The 20371-nt window shown below is 57.4% G+C and overlaps 3 protein-coding genes across 4 annotated transcripts; all 3 read right to left on the bottom strand.

Annotated features, from left to right (window-relative positions):
* Positions 1–489: 489 nt before the first annotated feature.
* CUNH19orf53 (chromosome unknown C19orf53 homolog) lies at positions 490–4585 on the bottom strand. The gene is made up of 3 exons (XM_067560512.1): positions 4235–4585; positions 3906–3961; positions 490–1358 (listed from the first exon to the last, which is right to left on the bottom strand). The coding sequence occupies exons 1-3, from the start codon at positions 4329–4331 to the stop codon at positions 1215–1217; spliced, it is 297 nt and encodes a 98-aa protein (XP_067416613.1). The 5' UTR covers positions 4332–4585; the 3' UTR covers positions 490–1214.
* A 133-nt stretch (positions 4586–4718) lies between these two features.
* On the bottom strand, positions 4719–8166 carry MRI1 (methylthioribose-1-phosphate isomerase 1). Its single transcript, XM_067560511.1, has 6 exons — positions 7872–8166; positions 7335–7576; positions 7081–7250; positions 6629–6805; positions 5493–5717; positions 4719–5336 (listed from the first exon to the last, which is right to left on the bottom strand). Exons 1-6 carry the CDS (start codon positions 8001–8003, stop codon positions 5203–5205), a joined length of 1080 nt encoding a protein of 359 aa, XP_067416612.1. The 5' UTR covers positions 8004–8166; the 3' UTR covers positions 4719–5202.
* Positions 8167–9747: 1581 nt separating this feature from the next.
* YJU2B (YJU2 splicing factor homolog B) lies at positions 9748–17426 on the bottom strand. 2 transcript variants are annotated; one of them, XM_067560377.1, is made up of 10 exons: positions 17385–17426; positions 16479–16523; positions 16087–16140; positions 15420–15502; positions 14761–14816; positions 13540–13600; positions 12898–13040; positions 12633–12805; positions 11988–12126; positions 9748–11182 (listed from the first exon to the last, which is right to left on the bottom strand). In XM_067560377.1, exons 2-10 carry the CDS (start codon positions 16479–16481, stop codon positions 10779–10781), a joined length of 1116 nt encoding a protein of 371 aa, XP_067416478.1. In that variant the 5' UTR covers positions 16482–16523; positions 17385–17426; the 3' UTR covers positions 9748–10778. The 2 variants fall into 2 exon arrangements, with proteins under 2 accessions (XP_067416478.1, XP_067416477.1); XM_067560376.1 differs by lacking the exon at positions 17385–17426 and having other exon boundaries at positions 16479–16820.
* Positions 17427–20371: the final 2945 nt, after the last annotated feature.

The following is a 20371-nucleotide window of genomic DNA, read 5'->3' as shown; positions in this document are numbered from 1 at the left end:
TCTGCTACAGGACATCCCTGCGTGACCTTAGCCAAGATGCTTAGGTCCAGTGCCTCAGAGACATTTAGGCACCCACTGATTTCACTGGGAGTTGAGTCTCTAACTAGGGGAGGATCCGGACCGTAGCCCCTCTGTGACTCAGGGCCCCCGCTTCTGAAATGGGATATTAGCCCCGCCCTGGCTGACAGAGCCGTTGCGGATAAATCCATTACAGACTGGCATGCCCAGACACTAGGGTGATGGGGCCAGATGAGTATCTGAGACAGAGGCATACGGGGAGTCACTCATGCAGACTGCGTGCAGGGTGGAAGTCCTGCATGGACAGGATTCACACCCACCCCATACCCCTGCTAGCCAAGCCAAGGGGAATCTCCCCCAGGCTGTCCTGAGCACAACTCGAAGGCTACGAGGTTGGTTAACGGGCACGTAGCTCACAAGGACCATTTGGATCCTGCATTCAAGCCCCCAGAAAGGTGGCACAGAGGCGAGTTAAAGAAGAGGACGTTTCCCCCCAGCACATTTTATTAAAACACAGGAAGATGGTCAGGGCAGGAGCCACCCGGCCCTGGGCCCCTTCCTCCAGGCCACTGAGGAGCAGAATTCAATACAAAACCCAGCCTCGTTGCTGGGACCAATCGGTGTGGCTGGAGTCACTCAAGGGAGCTGATAAGAGGAGAGGAGATTTAGCATCTCAGCTCCACAGGCGCACGCTGCTCTCCTCCTTCCAGTCACAGCAAAGGAGCTTAGCCCCAGCTGCGTAATTCCCACAGGCAGGTTTTCCTAGGTGCTGCCCCACACTCCATCAGGGCTCCCCGCCTCCGATCCAAATCTGGCTGAGAACTGCCCAGCTACCTCACTTCACTCAGCCTCAGCCTCGTGCCAAGGGCCAAGACTGAGACGGCTTAACTTGTGCCGTTTGTGGCACTAGGCAGGTTAACCACGCAGGGGTAAGCCACCTCCCTAGCCCCAGACACAAGGCGTGGAACAGGCCCTGGGGGAAATGTGCGCCACGGGAGATGTTAGAGGAGGAAGAACAAGTCCAAGGAGATAGCTGCAAAAGCACTTTGTTCCGGGGCACCTAGCTTCGTTCCTACGCAGGGCTGCCAGCTGAGCAGGGTGTTCCGCTTTTATCCATCCACAGGCTATGGGAGCCCCCAGGAGCCCAAGGATGGGGGCAACCCCCATTCCCCCCCCCTCCAGCTCCCAGGCTCAGGTTATGGGGGAGACTTGCTGGAGTGACCTTTCTTCTTGGCTCCCCGCTCTGGAGCTTTGACCACGGTCAACTTCTTAGGCATGCTGGTGCTGGCTTTCATCGTCACCTCGTGTTCAATCTTCTTCCGGATGCCGACTTCCAAGTTCTGGGGAGAAAGGAGGCCAGGATGCAAATTAATATAGCAGATCCTCGGGGAGGGAAAGGGCAACAGCAGCAGCCATCTAAGCAGGAGACTCGTGGAGAGGAACCAGGGGGCTAAATGGGGTCACCCTCTACACTCTGTCCAACCCACGCCTCTCACCTCCCTTCACCGAGTGCAACTGGACAGGTATCAGGCTGACCGGGTGAGAGACCTATGGAAAGGGGCACCGGGTCTCAGCAAGGAGAGCAGGACTCTTGAATTGTGTTTCCCGGCTACCATGATCCATGTTCGTGTCTAGCACGGGTCCAGTCACGTTTTTATTGGATTAGCTGTATTATGGCAGCGGCCAGGAGAGCCTGTCACAGACTGGGACCCCACTGTGACGTACAAACACAGCACGAAGAGACAGTTCCACCCTCGCAGAGTTTATCATCGAAGACAACAGATGATACAGACAGACCGACTGACAAGGGAGCACAAGGAAACAATGACACAACATTGGTCACCATGATACGTTCAGGTAGGGCCCGCATGGAAAGGATAAAGCAGACTAGAGTGATTTAGATCTTTGATTTGCAACACAGAATTTAAACCCACTCTATTCTCTACAGGTTCTTATCCCGCCCTTCTCCCCTTGGCATGTAGCCTCATTCCAGCTGCACACCACTCAACATGATTAAAACCTGTCACATTGGCTCATTTCCGTAACCATGGTTTTGGTAATTGGACAACCATCGGTGGTCACGTCAACCGTGACTGGGTTTGCAAGAAAGGTGAAGCAGGATTTCAACTTCTGCAAGTCTTCAAACTTGGTCTGAAAGTCATCAAGGAGTCCTTGTCATTTACCTCTGTATTCCTCGAGTTTGTGATCTTCTACTTTGAATTCAGGGAATGTGTTTCCCCCACTCTTGAGACAGGGAAAGTTGTTGAAATCTCTTGATACTGTCTCTTTGCAGAAGCTTTAACTTGTTATGGAAGCTGAAGACTGAGTAAAGTCAGAAATAATCTTATCCTTCCCTTGGAGTGCCAAGTTGACAGTCTGCAGATGCTGCATAAGATCAGTGAAAAACCATCAGATCCCGCATCCATTGCTCACCTTCCAGTTGTGGACAGGACTTTTCCTTTTCTTCGAGGAAAGCACTGATAGGCTCCAGCAATTCCACAAACCTATTCAAAATGTTGCTGGTTGCTAACCACCTCACAATACAGTAGATGGAGACATCATTAGGTTTGTCTTCAAGATTCAGCTCTTCAATGACATTTTTGGACTGTCGATGAGTTTTCATAACATTTCTGTACCTGAAATATCTGCCTGTGAGATGTTCACAATGGATGATGCAATGAACAGGGACAAACTCTGGAAATGTGTGATCGCTTTTCTTCCTATTTTCTTCCTACCATTGCAGATGCTCCATCCCCGCTGCAATACTGACAAGTTTATCTCGTGGCACACCAGCACTCATCGATGCTTTGTCAAGTGCGTTCTTTACGTCAACACCACGAGTTGTTTCTTTTAGTGCCACTAAGTCCAACATTTTTCCTTTCACAATTACATCCGCGGAAACATAGTGAACAAATCTCGCTAACTGTGGTTTCTCTTATATATCTGTGGATTCATCGAGAGCTAGGCTGAATGCTAGAGAATTCTTTAGATCGTTTTGCATCTTGCTTGCGACATCAGCAGCGATCTGGGAGATACGCCTCTCCGTAATGTAGCACAAAATTGGAATTTGCTTTATTAGTTGTTGAAGTTTTGTGTTATTTGGATCTGAAATTGCAACCACTTCTGCAATATTCTTCCTAACAAATTGTTCATCAGAATATGGACGTTTAGCATGTTTGATATTCCACACTTTGGTTGTTGTGTCAGTTTCCTTACTGAATGCTGAAAGTAGAGCCTGTTGACTGTTAAGGCATAATTTTAATGCAGTTAGCTTGGTTTTCCTTCATTCTGATTCAGGAAGGTATTTAGATGAAAAATTATGACGATTTGTTCTGTAGTGATGTTTCAAGTTGCTCGCTTTGTAATGAGTGAGCGATGCAGATCAGGCACAGGGGCCTGCCACCTTTCACAGTGAATGTAATGTCTTCCTTCCAGGCTGGCTTTAAACTTTTGTTTTCTTCTTCTTCCGACGTGCATTTCTTACACTTTGAAGATGTCACTGACAAGCCTGCATTAATTTAGTGGACTACACTTAAAGCCAAAACTATTCAAATGCGACTTCTGAACAGTAAATGCAGCCTGTATCCCGCAGGGAGATTGCGAGCAGGAGGTCCGCACAGCGCAGCATCCGAACACGGAAGGTTGTAATGTCCTGACAGAACGCGCACGGGTGAGCTTCCTCCGTCGGTCTCGGTCTCGCTCTCACGCCAGCGTGCTGACACGATAAGAGGTTCTGAAATTCTTGCAAGGATTTGTACGGCTTTCTAAAAGCGTCCTGTTAATAGTGATTCCGGCGGCAGCGCGTGCTGGGCGGCAATTTCTCCCCGCGCCGCTTTTCACTGTGAAAGACCCGGCTGCGGGCCCACGAGCCCCTCCCCCCGCCTCACCTTTCTCAGTTTCTGCTGCTGGATCACGCGAGCTTTCCTGGGGGCAATTACCCGGCCTGCAGGAGAGACGGGGGGAGGGGGGCGGTGTTAACGTTTGGACCCATGGAAGCAGAGCTCAGTGTCCGCAGCTGAACTGCCCCCGGGGAGCGATCCCCGGCCTGTCAGCCAGAGCCCCTCGGCGGGGGGCGGGGATTGCCGGGGGGGGGCTTCTGGGGCCCTCTGGAGCGGGGAATAACAGGGCAGTTCTCCCCCCCCCCCAGAGGTGCCCCCCGCCGAGCACCGGGGCCTCCCCAGGGCAGGGGGGGGCTCAGCTGGGCCCGGCCGCTCACCTCCCTTCCGGGGACCCCGGACCGCCAGGGCCGCCGCCGGCTTCTTCCCCGCGCCCGGCTTCTTCCGGGCCTGGAACTTCTGCTTCCCCTGAACCATGATGAGGCAGCCTCCACTTCCGGGTCGGAAGAGCCCCTGTGCACGCCGGGAGCCCGGGACGGAGGGGGCAGGCCCCGCCCACCCCCGAGTGCATGCCGGGATACGGAGGGGTGGGGAGATGCGGCTCCCAATGCATGCCGGGATACAGGCGGGTACACACCCCAGTGCATGCCGGGATACAGAGACGCACACTCACCCCACTGCATGCCGGGATACGGAAGGGCGGGGATATGCGGCTCCCAGGGGATGCCGGGATACAAGCGGGCACACACCCCAGTGCATGCTGGGATACAGGCGGACCTGGGGGGCAGTGAGGTTCCCCCCCCCCACAATTCCAGATCCCCTCACTCCCCCCCCACCCCCCGCATGCGAAGCCCAGCGGGCCCCAGACCCTGTCTGAGCAGTGCAGACAAATGGGGGGCCCAGGGCCTCTGCCCCCCTTTGCTCCGGGCTCAGCGCGTCTCCAGGATCCCCTGGGGTAGATGCTGCCAGGCCCCGGGGGCACTTCGTGCTTTGCCTACTCCACACGCTGCCACCCCTCAGCCCCTCCAGTGACCCCAAACCACAGGCCCCAGCCCTGGGGGCTAAGGGAGAATCTCCCCTGGCAGTGGAGGGCCTATGACACACAGAGGGACGGGGGGTAGTCAGACTCCAGCCAGCAGCGGACACATGGCCACACACAGCAAGTTACAGCCCTGCTAATTCAGACAGCTCCAGGAATCAGCCGCCAGAAATGGGGTGGTGTCAAAGGCGGTGGGGATTTATTAACAGTGTGTAAAGACACAGAGCGTGTTACTCCCAGTCACAGTCTTGGTCCCTGTGGAGGGAAAGCCAGGTCTTCCCCACCCCCTCCCAGCACGGATCAGGGCAGTTACTCTCCCTTCACCGCCCGGATGAGGGCCTCTCGGAGCTCTTCAGGGCGGAAGACTCCAAACTCCGTGATGATTCCTCCCGTGATGAGCTCATGCGGCGTGACGTCGAAGGCCGGGTTCCAAACGCCGATCCCTTGGCGGGAGAAAAACAGAGACACTGTGAGCCACTCCGAAAAGTGACGCAAACACCCAACCAAGGATCCCCGCCCTAGGCCCAGTATCTCCTCCTGCATCAGGGACAGCCAGTTGGTCCATGATATTGTTTGGGGACGCCCCCCCACGGCAGTACCTGGCGCTGCGATCCTCACTCCATTGACGTCCGTCAGCTCCTCGCTCGGCCGCTCCTCGATCACGATTTCGGCCCCTTCTGCCAAGTGCAGGTCACAGGAGGTGCTAGGGGCTGCCACGTAGAAGGGGATCCTGTGATGCTTTGCGGCGATGGCCAGCTGGTAGGTGCCCACTTTGTTGGCGGTGTCGCCGTTGGCCACCACCCGGTCAGCTCCCACGACAACAGCTGGGCAAGGGAATGCAACACTTGACGTCCAAGAGGAGTCACCAAGGAGTCCACCAAGGAGATCACCACCTAGTCACCGTGTGATCCTATCGCGGTCCTCCCCTTCCGCCCCCCTCCCTGCTGCTGGTTAGCCTTGTGGATGGCAGACCCCAATCCCCGCCTGCACCTCTTAGAGGGACTGCACCGGGCCCCAACGCAGCAGCTCTACAAAGCACCCAGTATGCTGCTCCAAGAGCCAGTGCTATCCAGGGAAAGGGGCAGCGGGCTGGGAGGACACTGGGCTCCTATTCCTGGCTATGCCCAGAGGTACCCAGCAGAGCAGCTGCAAGCCATCACCTCTCTCTGCCTCAGCGAGTCCAACCCCCCCTAAACGGGATAATGCTACTAATATACTGGACTTGTCTGCGGAGTGCTCTGAGCTCTGTGGATGAAGTGCCCTATCTCGAGAAATAGGCGTTGCTGTGTCAGCAGCTGGGGCTGGCCACTGCTGGTGTCATGATACTGGATTAGATGGATCTACTGGTCTGATCCAGTGTGTCGATTCCTGTGGATGTGAATTAAAGTAGGATCTCAAAGATTCAACCAAGATGGGTTCCCCGTTGCAGTGGGAGCTGCACAGACGTCCCCCCTCTGACTGAGATCAGGGCCCCATTGTGCCAGGCTCTGCACACATGCCGGCCGAGATCGGGGCCTCATCCTGCCGGGTAATGCACAGACCCCGTCCAAGATCAGGGCTCATAGTGCCGGGTGCTTTGCAGATGCCCTCCCCTTGACTGAGATCACATGCCAGACTCCACCGTGAGGACAGTCCCTGCCTTGAAGCGCTCACCAGCCGAACAAGCCCTAGGATCCACATCCCTTTCTAACAAGGCCAGCTGGCGCCTGTGTGCTGCACCTTATCTCACGCTCACCTGACACGCCCTTCTCCTTCATGGCCACGGACACCATGCTGTCTGCGATGAGCGTGGCCGGGATGTGCTCGTACACCAGCTCGTAGGCCGTCAGGCGCGCCCCCTGGTTGTAGGGCCGTGTCTCTGTGCAGTAGACGTGCTCCAGGCGCCCCAGGGCGTGCAGAGAGCGGACGACGCCTGTGAGGCGAAAGGTGAACCGTGAAGGGGGGGGGGGGGCAAGAGATTAGTAAAATGGAGAGCAAGCGCTCGTGGTCAGGGTGGGGTGAATATCCCTGGCCTGGGAGGAGGGTGGGCTAGTGGTTAAAGCAGGGGAACTGGAAGTCAGGACTCCTGGGTTCTCTGGCTCTGGTCTAGTGGTAAGACTGGCAGAACACCCCTCTTCCTCCAACCCAATCTTTAACGGCAACATGGCTCCCCTGGGCGTGGGCAGGTGTCCCGCCCAGCCTGCTTACCCAGCGCAGTGCCGTAGCCGGCCGTGGCCAGGGAGCCGGTGTTGCAGTGGGTCAGCACCGTCACCTTGTCCTGCCGTGACCCCTGGAGGAGGTGGCGCGCCCCGTGCTCCCCGATGCTCCTGTTGTCCCGCAGATCCTTCTCCAGCATGGCCTCTGCCCACTGGATCACGCTGGGGGGGGTGAGGGGGAAGGTTAAAGTGACGCTTGCTCCGCCGGGCCTGAGGAGGGGAAGGGGCCAGGGCCCCAGCTCTCACCTCTCCCGCAGGCTCTCGGCCGTGGCCTCCTCGCGCTGGGCCTGCTGGGAAGCGAAAGCCCCCAGCTCCTCAGCCGCCCGGGCCATGTTCACAGCCGTGGGGCGCGCAGTCGCCAGGTAGCGGAGGGACTCACAGATGAAGGTCTCCAGGCTGGCCTTGCCCTGCCCCGTAGCGGCCCCGGCATGCAGCTCCACTGCCAGGCTCAGGCACCCCACGATGGCGATGGCGGGGGCGCCCCGCACCTAGGGGCACAGTCAAGGTGAGAGCCAAGGACGCCAGGGGAGGCTTTGCAGGGGGTGGAGACGATAATGCAGAGGAAACGCTGCCAGCCCAGGGCAGAACCAGAGCCCAGCTAGACCAGTCCCCGGGGCAGCCCAGGCGTGGGGCCCACCCCATGTCTCCATGCCCAGCCCTAGCCCTCTGGCCAGCTCTGTACCCCCACCCGCTCCCTGCCCTGCCCCAGCGGTACTCTCCTCCCCACACCTCTCCAGGGCGCCCCCCACTCCCTGCAGCTGCAGCCCGGCCCCCCACCCCCACCTTCATGGCCCGGATGGCCTCCCAGCCCTGGCGCACGCCGCCGATCTCCTCGTAGCAGCTCCGCTGGGGCAGGAGCAGCTGGTTGAGGACGCGCAGGGAGCCGCGCCGGTAGCGCACCGCCTCCAGGCTCATGGCGCCGCGGCGCAGCCCGGCCGGACACGGGGGGCTTCGGGCGCAGCCGGGGCCCGGCCCGGGGGGAGTCAGGGACCGCGCTGGGCCATGTGGTTCTGCAAAGGGGCCGCCTGGGTCGTAAAGGGAGCCCCGTGCGCCGCGGCCGAGTCCGGGGCTGGATCCTCCCTCTGGGAAACGGGACGGGGGGGGGGGGGGGAATAACCCCGCCCCGTGCTGGCCACGCCCCGCTCTAACCACTAGCCCCACCGGCCTCCCAGCGATAGAAGTAGGGTCACCAACCCCCAGGAGTGCCCTGCGCTCTGCAGGCGTGAAAGATTGTGTCGTGCTGAAACCTGCAGGAACACAGCCAGCCAAAACGGGCCCTGCTAGATGGACCCCACCCCACCCCTTTAACACGGCCCTGCCAGAACCGGGCAGAGAACCCAGGCGTCCTGAGTCCCAGCACACACACACACACACACACACACACACACCCCCCCCCCCCGCTCTCCAGAGCAGTGACTGAAATCCAGGCCTGACTCCCACTGCTCTGCTCTCCGCACTAAACACCTACAACTCACCAGAGCTGGGAACAGAAGCCAGGAGTCCGGACTTCCCGCCCGCCCCCCATCGCTCCAGCTCCTGCAGTTTGGTACCTGGTGCTGTGCTGCTACCTCCCAGCAGATCATCGATAGGGAGCGTTTTAAATCAGCTTTTCGCTGTGGCTGGTTTGTTCACTTTCACCTACTCCATCTCCAGCCACGTCTTCTTTATCCACTAGCAGAGACGGGGCAGGCTGTAAATGGGGCTAACCAAACATTGTGCATTGAAACTGTGTCAGCAGAAATGGGGTTTGTGACTGTGTGGACATTTCTGGAGGAAATTCTACATTTCTCTTTCTGCGCTTTTGTCTGAAAACCAAAAAAAATTTTCATTTTTTGACGGTCAAAATTTTCCCTGGGAGGGAAAAAATGCCATGTGCCAAGCCGCGTGAGTTGGAAATGTGTTAAAACCCGTTTGAGCTGAGGGTCGACGTTCCCCAAGGTTGGTACTTTTTATAAAGAGCTGAAGGCAAGGGGGTATTTTGGGTGCGTGGCATGAAGCAGATGCGAGAGCTGCAGCAACACGGAGATCAGGCGCCAACCACCGATGGGCTATGGATGGTGTCGACACCAGTGTGCGCCGGGACAGTTATCCCAGCCCACCTCTGACTGAGGACAGCTGAGGGCGTGGAGGGTAGCATTTCTCCCACTGTCCCAGATGAAATGAACGCTACCAGCACTGGTTTTCTTTGCTGGTATAACCATGTAGACACGGGACCTTGTGTCAGCACGGCTATGACGGGTGGGGGGGATTTTTTCAACATTCCTGACGTGGCTTTGCCAGCCAGATGCTTCCGATGGAATGAGCAGAGCCGGGTAATTATTGAGTGATCCATTCCAGTCCCAGCTTTGGAGAGTCAGAGGCTTAGGGACACCCAGAGCGTGGGGTCATCCCTGACCATCTTGGCTAATCGCCATTGATGGGACCTGTTCTCCATGAACTTACCTCATTCTTTTTTGAGCCCAGTTATGCTTCAGACTTTCACACATCGCATGGCAAGGAGCTCCCCAGGCTGACGTGCATTGTGACACAAGTACAGCCTGATGGTTGTCTGAAACACGTTGCCTCTTCATTTCACTGGTGAGCCCCGCTTCTTGGGTGAGGTGAAGAGGTAAACAACACTTCCTCATTCACTTTCTCCATGCCAGTCATGATTTTACAGATCTCTATCAACTCCCCCCCCGTTACACTTGTATCAAAAGTGCCTTGCCCTTTAGTCACCGTCCCAGCTAGGAATAGTTACACGGCACCATTGTACGGCAGTAACTCTGTCAGCCCCGGTGAAGGGCAGAGCACCAGTTTGAACCATGCCCCTGCAGCTAAAAAGCAGTACCATTTCTGTGTTTAAACAAGGCCTGTCGCACTGAAAATCCAAAGGGCGAGTTCTACTGCTTTCATTGTTTCAGGAGCGAAATCACAGCCCGGACCGACAGTTATAGCAGCACAACCAGCCTTCAGTGTCTACGTCATTTCTGACAATGGGACACAGGGTCTCAGCTCATTCAAGGGTTTGAAAACGTCACCTGCAAACGACTCCCATGGCAGCCCCACATTGAGCAGGTTTAATACAGCTGCAGCGTGAGCGGGTTCCCAGTTCAGCTGTTCCCTTCCCTGCCCCGTCCCAGCTAATCCGTTTCCTCTCCTGCCGTTCTCCCGGCCTGTTGCTATGAAGCAGGAGAGCCCTGAAGATTCATTATAACCATCCAGGCATGTGCTGTCAGCAAACCACACGGTTAATCAACTGGGGCCAGCGTTTAATAGAGCACAGACTAAAACAAGCCCTTTTAATATGTACAGCAGAATAATGGAGCAGATACAGGGGACAAGGGGCGGGACGCAAGGGTGAGGGGCACTGTATAAATACCAGAGGAACAGATGTGAATCCACCCTAGAGAGAGGAAAAAGGAAACTGAAGAGGCTGCCTGCAGTCCTGGGGGAAGGAATCTCACCTAGACTGTGCACAGGCAGGGGGTGCTCTGCCTTTCCAGATCTCCCCTAGACGGTCACACCAGGCAGGGCGTCAGCTGCGATGACACAGGGTGTCTGAAGGTCTGGCAGGCTGCGTGCACCGTGAAGAAGGCAGCATCACGACCATGGCTTGAAGGAGCCAGTGTTCTCACCGAGTCGCTGGTGTAGAGTCATTTAAACAAGGTGGGCCCCGTAAGTCCAGCCCTCGCTGGGGGCGAGGGGCAGTCACTCCACCTCAGAATCAGAGCTGGAGTTTGAATAGTCTGCCACCAGCGAGGAGTTGAGGCTGGCGGAGCAGGAGGCGCCGGCAGATCCCACGGCAGGGAGGGCGTCGCCGTCGGCCATGGGGGAGCAGCGCTGGGGCGTCCCGGGGGTGGCGCTGTCGCCACTTTGCGCCTCGGGCTCCACGCTCTCTCCTGGGCTGAGCAGGCCCTCGGGCCCATCCCGGGATTTGCGCCGCACGATGCCCAAGTGGCTGATGGTGATGGGCGCCTTTGGGGGCAAGGCTTTCCCGGCGAGCCCCAGCTTTTTAAGCGTGTCAGTGGCTTTGCCACCTGAAGCCTGAGCAGGGGGGAACCAGGAGCGGCCGGAGATCTCTGTCCGCTTCAGCTTCTGTTTGTCCTCATAAGCTGGAAGGAGAGGAATGGGCAGCAGGGAAGTGAGGGGCATCCACAGAGGGCTCGGGTAGGAGCACGGGGGCACCTGAAAGCTCTCATGGCACTGGCTTAGGACTCCTGCCCCTGGGACCGGCATTATGCACCTGTGCTGAGCAGCACGCACTGATCAATGGGGCCTGTAGTCCCCCAGAGCCGAATGCCACTCCCCTCAGAGTCCACCCCCAAATCACAGCTTGATAAGTGGCAAAGCCAGGACTGGAACCCGGGACTCCTAGCTCCCTCTCCTCCTGCTCCAACCACCAGACCCTCCCCCACCCAAAGCCAGGAATAGAACTCAGCAGTCCTGACTCAACCTGTGGAACTCCTTGCCAGAGGATGTTGTGAAGGCCAAGACTATAAGAAGTGGAAGAGTTCATGGAGGGCAGGTCCCTCAATGGCTATTAGCCAGGCTGGGCAGGGATTGCTGTGTGCCAGGGGCTGGGAATGGCCAATGGGATGGGTCACTTGGTGATTGCCTGTTCTGTTCATCCCCTCTGAAGCACCTGGCATTGGCCACTGTTGGAGGACAGGGCTGGAGGAACCAATGGTCGTTCTTATGTACTCCCCGCCCGGAGCTGGGGTAGAACCCAGGAGTCCTGCCTCCCCAGATTTGTTCATCCCCACTGTAGATCATATCCAACTGACAGGGTCAGCGGAGCCCTTAACCCCATGCTGCCCACATCCCACAGGCCAAGACAGGGCCAGTAATTCCTCTGCGCACAGGGCCCCCCGGAAGACCTGAGGCAGACCACCCCCAGCCCCAGCTGGCAGCACGTACAGTCCAGACTTCGGTACTTGAGCAGTCCCGCCAGGCGCCGGTCCTCCTCCGTCTCCTGCACCAGACGGATGCTCAGGTTGGCCTTGGTCTGCAGAGCCAGGTCCTTCTCCTCTTCCTCCTGGAGGACCTTCTTCTCCTCCTGAACAGGGGACGGACAGAAAAGTGAGAGAAAGGGCCCAGCCAGCTGCCCGGGTGTAAAGAGAGGGGGCAGATCCTATTGGCTTCAGTGGAGCTGTGCCTGCTTACACCAGTGCTAGACCTGGCCCCTGACCGAGTACCCACCAGGCTGACGCAGCAAGGACTGTCCCAGACAGTGAGTCATGGAGACACATCACTGAGCTATCACGCTGCCTAGCGCCAGGGCAGTCTCATGGCTGAGATTGCAAATCCTCCCTCCAGACCAGCACCACCATCTCCCCTCTAGCACCTTCCAGCCACGGACCGTACAGCACCTTACAAAGGAGGACCATTTCACAGGTGGGGAAACTGAGGCACAGGGCGGGGGCGGGACCTGTCCAAGATCACCCAGCAGAGCCCAGCTCTCCCGAGTCCTAGTCCTGCGCTCCATCACGCTGCCTCCGAAATGCCAGGAGGGCTCCAGCTAGGAGCAACGCGCACGCCACACGGATCTCAGTCGCCGCTCACCCGGAACTTCCTGCGCAGCATGCTGTTGATTGCGAAGTCATCCTTCCAGGCGCTCTGGGCCTCCTGGATGTTGGACAAGGTGGGGATGGCTCTCTGCAGCTTCCTCTGGTCCGTGGTGCCGTGCTCTAGCCGGTACATGGCGTCTGTCTCCAGCTTCTTCTTCTCCTCGTGCTCTGGAGGCGGAGGGATGGACACACAGACTCACCAGTGGGCTCTACCTGCCCAGCCGCCGGAAGGAGCAGGGCCTGCTAGTCCCTGGGCTCACCTGTGGTCAGGATCTGCTCGTTGTCCTGCATGTCCCAGCGCTCCTCCTTGCGCTGGGCCCCGCTCACGATGACGTAGTCACAGTTGGCCGGGTCTGTCTGCATCTCGATGTAATTGACGCACAGGTGGCACTTCATCCGAAACCTGCCGCCCAAGGGGACAGGGTTGGGTCGTGGTTGGGGGGGCTGTTTACTGGCCCCCTCCCTGGAACCCCAGCCAGACTCCAACTCTCTGTCCTTTGCTCCTATCCCAACCCTGTCCCCTGCTAGAGGGATCTTACAGCAGCTTCTGAAGCATCTGGCATGCCAGAGACGCTGCGCTGCCTGGACCCCAGTCTGAGCTGCCATGGCTGCATGCGGCATAAGAAATCCCAGGAGCTGCTAGTTTTATTCGCCCTGTTGATGGGTGTGTGTGTGCGTCTGTCATCCCACGTTCGTCACCATGGCGCTGTGCCGGGGACAGCTTCCCTCCCCTCCTGGGCTAGAGGCAGGCGGGGTCTCTGCGGCCCAGTCCAACCTTGACCGCTTGGCTGGGAGAGGCTGTTTGGGGCCAGCAACATGGCCCCGTGGCCCCCAGACCTTGCTCTGTACAGGCTCAGAGCCTGGAAAGCGAAATGGGAGGAGCGTGCACTTCCCGCACCCACCTGTAGATGGGGGTAGTGTAGTAATTCCCCACTTTCTTCTTCTCCGCGTTGTACCGGACACCTGCAACAGACAGAGCCAGGAGCTGCAGGGCCTGGAGCATGTCTCCAGCCCCCCGCATCGCTCTCCAGCACTGGCAAGGATGTCACGTCCCCCTGGGCTTCCAAGCTGTGCTGGGAACAGGAGCCAGGAGTCCCACTGAGAGCCCAGGGTTCAGAGACACTCCACGTCAGTAGCAACTTGTCACACTCTTCGACAAGCCCCAGGTCACACAGCGAGTCCAGGTAGGAGCTGGGAAAAGAACCCAGGAGCCCTGGTGTCCAGGCCTGCTCCCCCCGCAGTGCTGTCTCATAGCTGGCAAGAGAACCCAGGAGACCTGACTCCCAGTGCTCTAACCATTATACACACTACTTCCCTCCTGGAGCTGGGACCAGAACCCATGAAGAGTCCTGACACTCAATTGCTTGTTTTGATCCATTCAGAACTGGGAATAGGACCCAGGCATCCCCTCCTCCTAGTCCCCTGGTGCTGCCCACTAGACCGCACTGATGGGGACAAGAGGCTGTTTGTTCTCTTGCACTATAAACCTCTCCCCAATCTCTCTTTCCTGCCTCACCGTAGTTTCCATCCTTACAGCGCCCTGAGACGAAAGGACGTATTATCACCCCCGTTTTACAGATGGGGAAACTGAGGCACGAGGCAGATTAAGTGACTTGCCCAACGTCTCACAGGAAGCCCATGTCTGAGCTGGGAACTGAACCTGGGTCTCCCAAGTCTGAGCTCCATGCCCTATCCACCAGAATTCCTTCCCCAAAGCTGCTGCTGCGTGAGCTATCCCGCCACATATGGGGCTGGAAACGGGAGGGCCAGCTCTCCGGCATGGGGGCGGGCTATTCAGCCAGGGCCCAGAGGCAGCAGAGGGGACAGCGCAATGGCCCCCATCAAAACAACAAATTGAACAGGGAGCGAGTCGATTAAAGCTGGGTTTGGTCCCTCCCCCAAAATCAAGGACCATCCCCCCCACCCTGTAACGTCCCCTCTCCACCTTCTCAGTCCTGCCTCGCTCAGCCCCCACCATGCAAGGAGCACAACTGCCTAGGCATGCTCTGCGTGCCGAGCGTCTGGAGGAAGGAGGCCAGGGCTTGGGCCAGGCATGAGCCAGCGCTGCGCACACCCCGGGTGCTGGTGAGCAGCTGTACAGATCCCCTGGGAAGGCAGCTTACCCATGCCAATGTGGTTCTTGCAGCCATCGCACCAGATGTTGTAGGGCATCTCGAACCTAGGAGAGAGCAGCCCAGATGGTGCCGGTCACCCTGACGCTAGAAATGCCCCGGGTGAACGGCAGGCCCGGGGCAGCAGCTGCTGCTGCTTTGAGACACTTGGCGCAGGCCGTGGTTAGGAGGATCCCCACGTCCTCCCCAGCCGAGCTGGAGCAAAGGGTCCAAGCGCAGCCAGGAGCAGTGTGTGAACCGCAAAGGGCAGCGCCCCGTTCTGAGTCAAGGGTCCGCAAACAGCCCTTAATTCCGCCTCAGGGCAGCAGAGGGGGCCTGGCTCCTTTAACCACCCGCAGCCAAGTGTCCCCAGCAGAGGCGTCAAACAGATTGTGTCTGTTCCTCTGAGGTGAGGCGACTGCACTGACCTCAGCTGGGGGCTAAACCCCACGTCCTCCCGAACATGCCATTCAGTGTAATCGTGAGGTCCTGACGCCCCCTGCTCAAAGCACCAGACTCCACTCTTAACCCAGAGCGGGGAAGAGAACCCAGCAGTCCTGGCCCCCCAGTTCCCTGCTCTGCCTACAAGGCAGCAACCCACAGGATGCCTCTCCATCTCCCTGCACAGAGATGCGTCCCGGGGGGGCGGCACAGGGAGCTCAGGCGCTTACCTGATGATGAGGATGCCCTGGGAGAGCTTGCGGGCTCTCTCTCGCAGTGGGTGGCTGTTCCGGTATTTATTGAGGGAGACATGCTGCGCAGGAGAGAAGAGGAAGGCAGCCATTGACCATTAACAGCAGTTTGGTTCCTAGAACTAGCACGCCGGATCAGACCCACAGGCCCTCCAGCCCAGTATCCCATCTCTGGCAGCAGCCAATGCCGGATGGTTCAGAGGGAGGAGTAAACCCATCATAGTATCCCAGGGAGGAAATTCCATCCTCACCCAGAAGAATGCAGACCTACAGCCCTTGTGATCCTAGCTAGGGCTGACTTCGTTCTGACCCATATCACCATCTAATCCGGCTTTGAAAGTTACTAAAATCCTGTAGCAGGGAGTTCCACAGTCCCTTATAAAGAAGGGCACTCTTTATCCACTTTAAATCTCTTTGAATTTAATCAGCTGCCCTCCTGTTGCTTTTGTCACAGGACAGGGGACACAGTAGGGACTGACTGGCCTAATTCCCAGCTACTAGCTTCATTCCCAACTACAGCCACAGGCTCAGAACTTGGCCCAAGGGGCTGACTGGTAAACCCAGGGCTTGCCAAAAGCAAACCCAGACACCAAGTACCAGTGGATGTGTCTATGACCAGTCCTCGCTGTTCAACCCCTGCTCTTACCTTCGCTGGATCGAAGTCAGGAGGGTAATACTTATTCACGCCTTTTCTTTCACCCTAGAAGGAAACAAGCAAAATAATAATAAAGAAACTCCTATGAGGATGCAAGACTCAAGCAGCCTGTTACTTCTCTCGAGTGAGGTCCCTTTCTTTTTCATCCACCTATTGCAGAGATTTCATGAGAATCTCGGCTTCCATTAAAAACAAAAAAGGCCGTTTCCTGCACCTGGGGTTGTGAAGAAAAGTGTGGAAACTTGGCCCGAGTGACCTGAACAGCACAGCCGGCCAAGAAAAGGCACTCACGAAATCTCATGATTTTTAAAACAAGCTCATGATTTTTTGAGGCCCAACTTGCGATTTTTGAATGCCCCAGCATGGCAACACTGCCCACTTACCATTGTGAAAAGTTTTTAGCTCCCAGCAGCTGGACCACACCCAGTCTATGGGAAAGATAAAGAGAGAGGGTCATTTCCGGGGCTACACGATAACAACAGCACTTTTCAGCCCTAGAGCTCCATGCGCTTTGCAAAGGGGGTCAGTCCCATTATCCCTATTTTACGGATGGGGAAACTGAGGCACACAGCAGGACGAGACGTGCCCAAGATCACCCAGAAGGCCAGCGGCAGGCCTCCGACGTCCCAATCCACACTGCCTCTCTCTGCCTTGCTAAACTGATCTCGCAGGAGCAACCGCCCAGCTCAGCTCCCAGTTCCTATCGTCCTGGGGGGACTGGTTACAGCCCAGCTGACCCTCCTCCCCCCCATGCGCAGACCGTGTTTTGGCCTAGTAGTGTAGACAGGCCCCATCCGTCGGCTACGCATCTCTCGGAGGGGCAGGTGAGTCTCAGAGGCCACCCGACAGGGCGAAGCGGGTGCTGGGGAAGGGGCAGCCCCCCACCCCCACGGTGGGGCAGAGACAAGGCCAAAGCTGTAACAAACACCAGCCCGGGGGGGGGGGGGTGGCATCACCAAAAAACAACCCCCCAACCAACATCACAGTGGGGGAGGGGGCACGTGAGGCTGCCCCCCCCTGCTTACACGGGGGGGGGGCAATGATGGGCCTTCTTGGGAGTGGGGAGCAGTTCACCAGCACATCCCCCCAGCTAAGAAAACGGGGGGAGGACACGGGGGGGGCAGAAAGGAGCCCCTAGTGGGGGGGAAGGGGGCAGAGAGTGAGCCCCCCCGTCTGCAGGGGGGCAGAATGGGAGCCCCCCCGTGTGTGGGAGCGGAGTGAGGTCCCTCAATAACCGGGGGGGTAGCCCCCCCAGTGTCCCCTCCCCCACCCCAACAGCGATCACTAACCTCCCCGCTTCCGGCTCTGCCTCCTCCTCTTCCTCCCCCACCCCCACCCGCAGCGTTACCCACGTGGCGGGCCCTGGGCGGGGCTAGTTGCTGCAAGGGGGCGGGGCCTCCTGGACTTGGGGGGAAGCCACAGTCTCCCCCCCCCCAATAACGGGGGATCCAGCCAAGGCTCTGCCCCATTGTGGGGCGCTGAGAGCGGGGCAGCCTGGTCTGCCCCCAGCGCTGTGGCGGGGGGGGGAACATGGGGCTTTTCCCCCCGGGGGGGGGCGGGCAAAGCCCCAGCAGGTGCCTGCCGTGGGGCAGAGGCCCCCACACCCGCCCCCCGCAGGGCTGACGCTCTGGCAGGCGCACCCCGTGGGGCAGAAGCCCCTCGCCCCACCACCCCGCCGCAGGGCTAAAGCCCCGAGCCCCTCCCTGCTGGGCCAAGCCCCCGAACTCCACCCCCGCGTCTGATAGCAGAGGATGGGGGGGCTGAGGGGGCTCCGCAAGCTGCACTTTAACTGTAAAAGAGCCACATGCAGCTCCCACGCCGCACGTGGGCCACCCCTGCTGTAGGGGGTTGAGGAGGTGGTTAGGGGGCAGGACGCCTGGGGGGGGTGAGCTGGGGGTTGGGAAGCAGAGCAGGCGTCCTGTGTTCTATCCCGGCCTCCTCCAACAAGTTGGTGCATAATTCTGGGCAAGCCAGTGCCCCGTCCTGTGCCTCAGTTTCTCCATCTGTAAACGGGGTAACAACACAGGCACATGTTAATTATGTAACTATTAACACAGGGGGTGAGGCGTGCTTCCCCCTGCTCCTCCCCACAGCAGGCAGGTGTTACCCCTGTTATCAAGGGGGGGATAGCAGGAAAAGGGACCTGCACTTGTAGGTCTTGCTGCAACACAACGAACACCGTGTCTTGCCTGAGGTTACCTAGTGCATCCCGGTAAAGACGACAATGGAACCCGGGAGTCTTGGAGCCCAAGCCTGCTTGCTCTAACCCCTGGACCACACTGCCTCTCTTCACAGCAATCAGTGAGGAACAAAACAAGCAGCTTATGAGAGAGGGAACTTGTCAGTGACTAGGACAGGGGGAAGGGAAAAGGAACTGGAAAATGCAGCTGCAGGGACAACTGAGCTCTCCTTTTAAACGGGACAGTCATGCAGGGGACGGATTTAGGGTTATCTCGGCAAATCCTTGAAAAGAACAACTCAGTGGCTGGCCACAGTTGTAAAAGAAACATGGCAAAGGTTACATCCCAAGATTAATGGGAATCAGCAGCAGGGTGAGAGGCAGAACGTGGTCATTGCAACAGGGGTAGATCTCTGGAGAATCAGGCTTGCGGGTAGGATACTTTTCCAGAAGAGTGTAACAGGAAGAGGCGGCATGTTGCAATCCTGCAAGTGAGTGGGTGAAGCTGCAGATCAGGACTCCTGGGTTCCATTCCCCACTCTGGCAGGCGAGGGTGGCTGGACTGGGGTGGGGAACGGGGGGGTGAACACTCCTTGCTTTTTGTTCCCAGCTCAGCTAACTTCTGTGAGCTCCGCGGCAAATCCCTTCCCCTCTCCCTACCTCGATTTCCCCTTTTGTAAATCAAGGATCATGAGAGTGCCCCCGCCTTTGTAAAGCACTTTGAGATGAAGGGAGGAAAACGTGCTGAGGGTGTATTGTTAATATCATTCCTTGTTAACAGAGAGGGAGGTCAGCTCGAATTGTTTCACTTCAGCAAGCGTTGTACTGAACATCTGGCTAAGGTGTGCGGTGCTGAGAACAGCTGACTGGGGGCCAGGGCTTCGAAGTTCTAATCCTAACTCCCTCCTCGTTGGTTAATGGCCCCCTCTTACCACACTTTACCACATTTATCCTCACAAGCTCCAGAGGAGGCAGCGAAGTATCAACTCTGCTTTGTAGCTGGGAGGGCCAGATCCACAAACATGGTGAGGTTCCCTAACCAATGGAAGTTAAAAGCCTAACTGTTTTTGTGGCTCTGGGTAGTTAGGTGTCTAAAGATGCAATAGGTGCCTCGGGGGATTTTCAGGCACCTAAACACATTTCAAAATTTGAGCTTGAGGCCAGAGTGTGCTGTTATAGTGGGGCTGAGAACAGAAGACCCACTCTCCTGGATTCCAGGTTCGTGACCTCGCCCCCAGACCAACCTTCCTCACGTCTGGAATCACGGTCCCCGTGGGGCTAGATTGAGAAGGGATAGAAACAACACGGAGAGCCGCTCCAAGAAGGCCGGAGTGAAGCCTGGGCCCATGTTTCATGAATTTGCTGAGGCTCTAAGACAATGTGCAGAAAATTGCGGCTCAGGCGCTGATTGCGTTTAAATAGGACGTGCGTTCTCGGCTATATTTAGGCTGCCTAATCCACACCTGTGATTTAGCCTACATTTGTCGCCCGCTGTCATCACACAGAACACAACACAACACAATGCTGTGTAAGTAGCTGACAGCAAATGGATCATTCCCCTCTCAGTAGCTCTGCTGTAAGAGGAATTGCCCTCACTGGAGCCGTGGGGCATCGAAGGTCCTGGATTCTAATCCAGGCTCTGCTGCTGACGTGCTACATGATTCTGGTCCAGTCACGGCTCTGTGCCTCGGTTTCCACATCTGTAAACCAGAGGGATGACAGGCGGCATCATAAACAGAGCTTTGAACCAGGAGAGCGCTCCAGGAGCTATACATATTAATAGATTGCAAAGACCAAAAGGGGCCGCTCCGCTCATCTGCTCTGAGGTCTTGTCTACACTGAACGCGACAGCAGCACCACTGCAGTGCTTCCGCGTGACACCACCTATGCCGACAGCCCATAGGACTTCCCTGAATTAATTCCTGCCTGAACTAGAGCAATCTTTTAGAAAAACACCTCAGCTGGATTTAAAATTTGCCCTGTTTTACCAGGATGCCCTGCCTGAGAGAGAATAAAAACCCATTGTGGTTTGAAACGATGGAACTAGTACAACAAACCAACGTCTCATTCACGCTCACACCACTTCTTATTGTCCAG

Source organism: Emydura macquarii, unplaced genomic scaffold, assembly GCF_026122565.2.
Source record: "Emydura macquarii macquarii isolate MOO-44397 ecotype Brisbane River unplaced genomic scaffold, CSIRO-AGI_Emac_v2 contig_2292, whole genome shotgun sequence".
NCBI classification, from domain to species: domain Eukaryota; kingdom Metazoa; phylum Chordata; order Testudines; family Chelidae; genus Emydura; species Emydura macquarii.
This window is presented reverse-complemented; position numbering and strand designations above follow the sequence as displayed.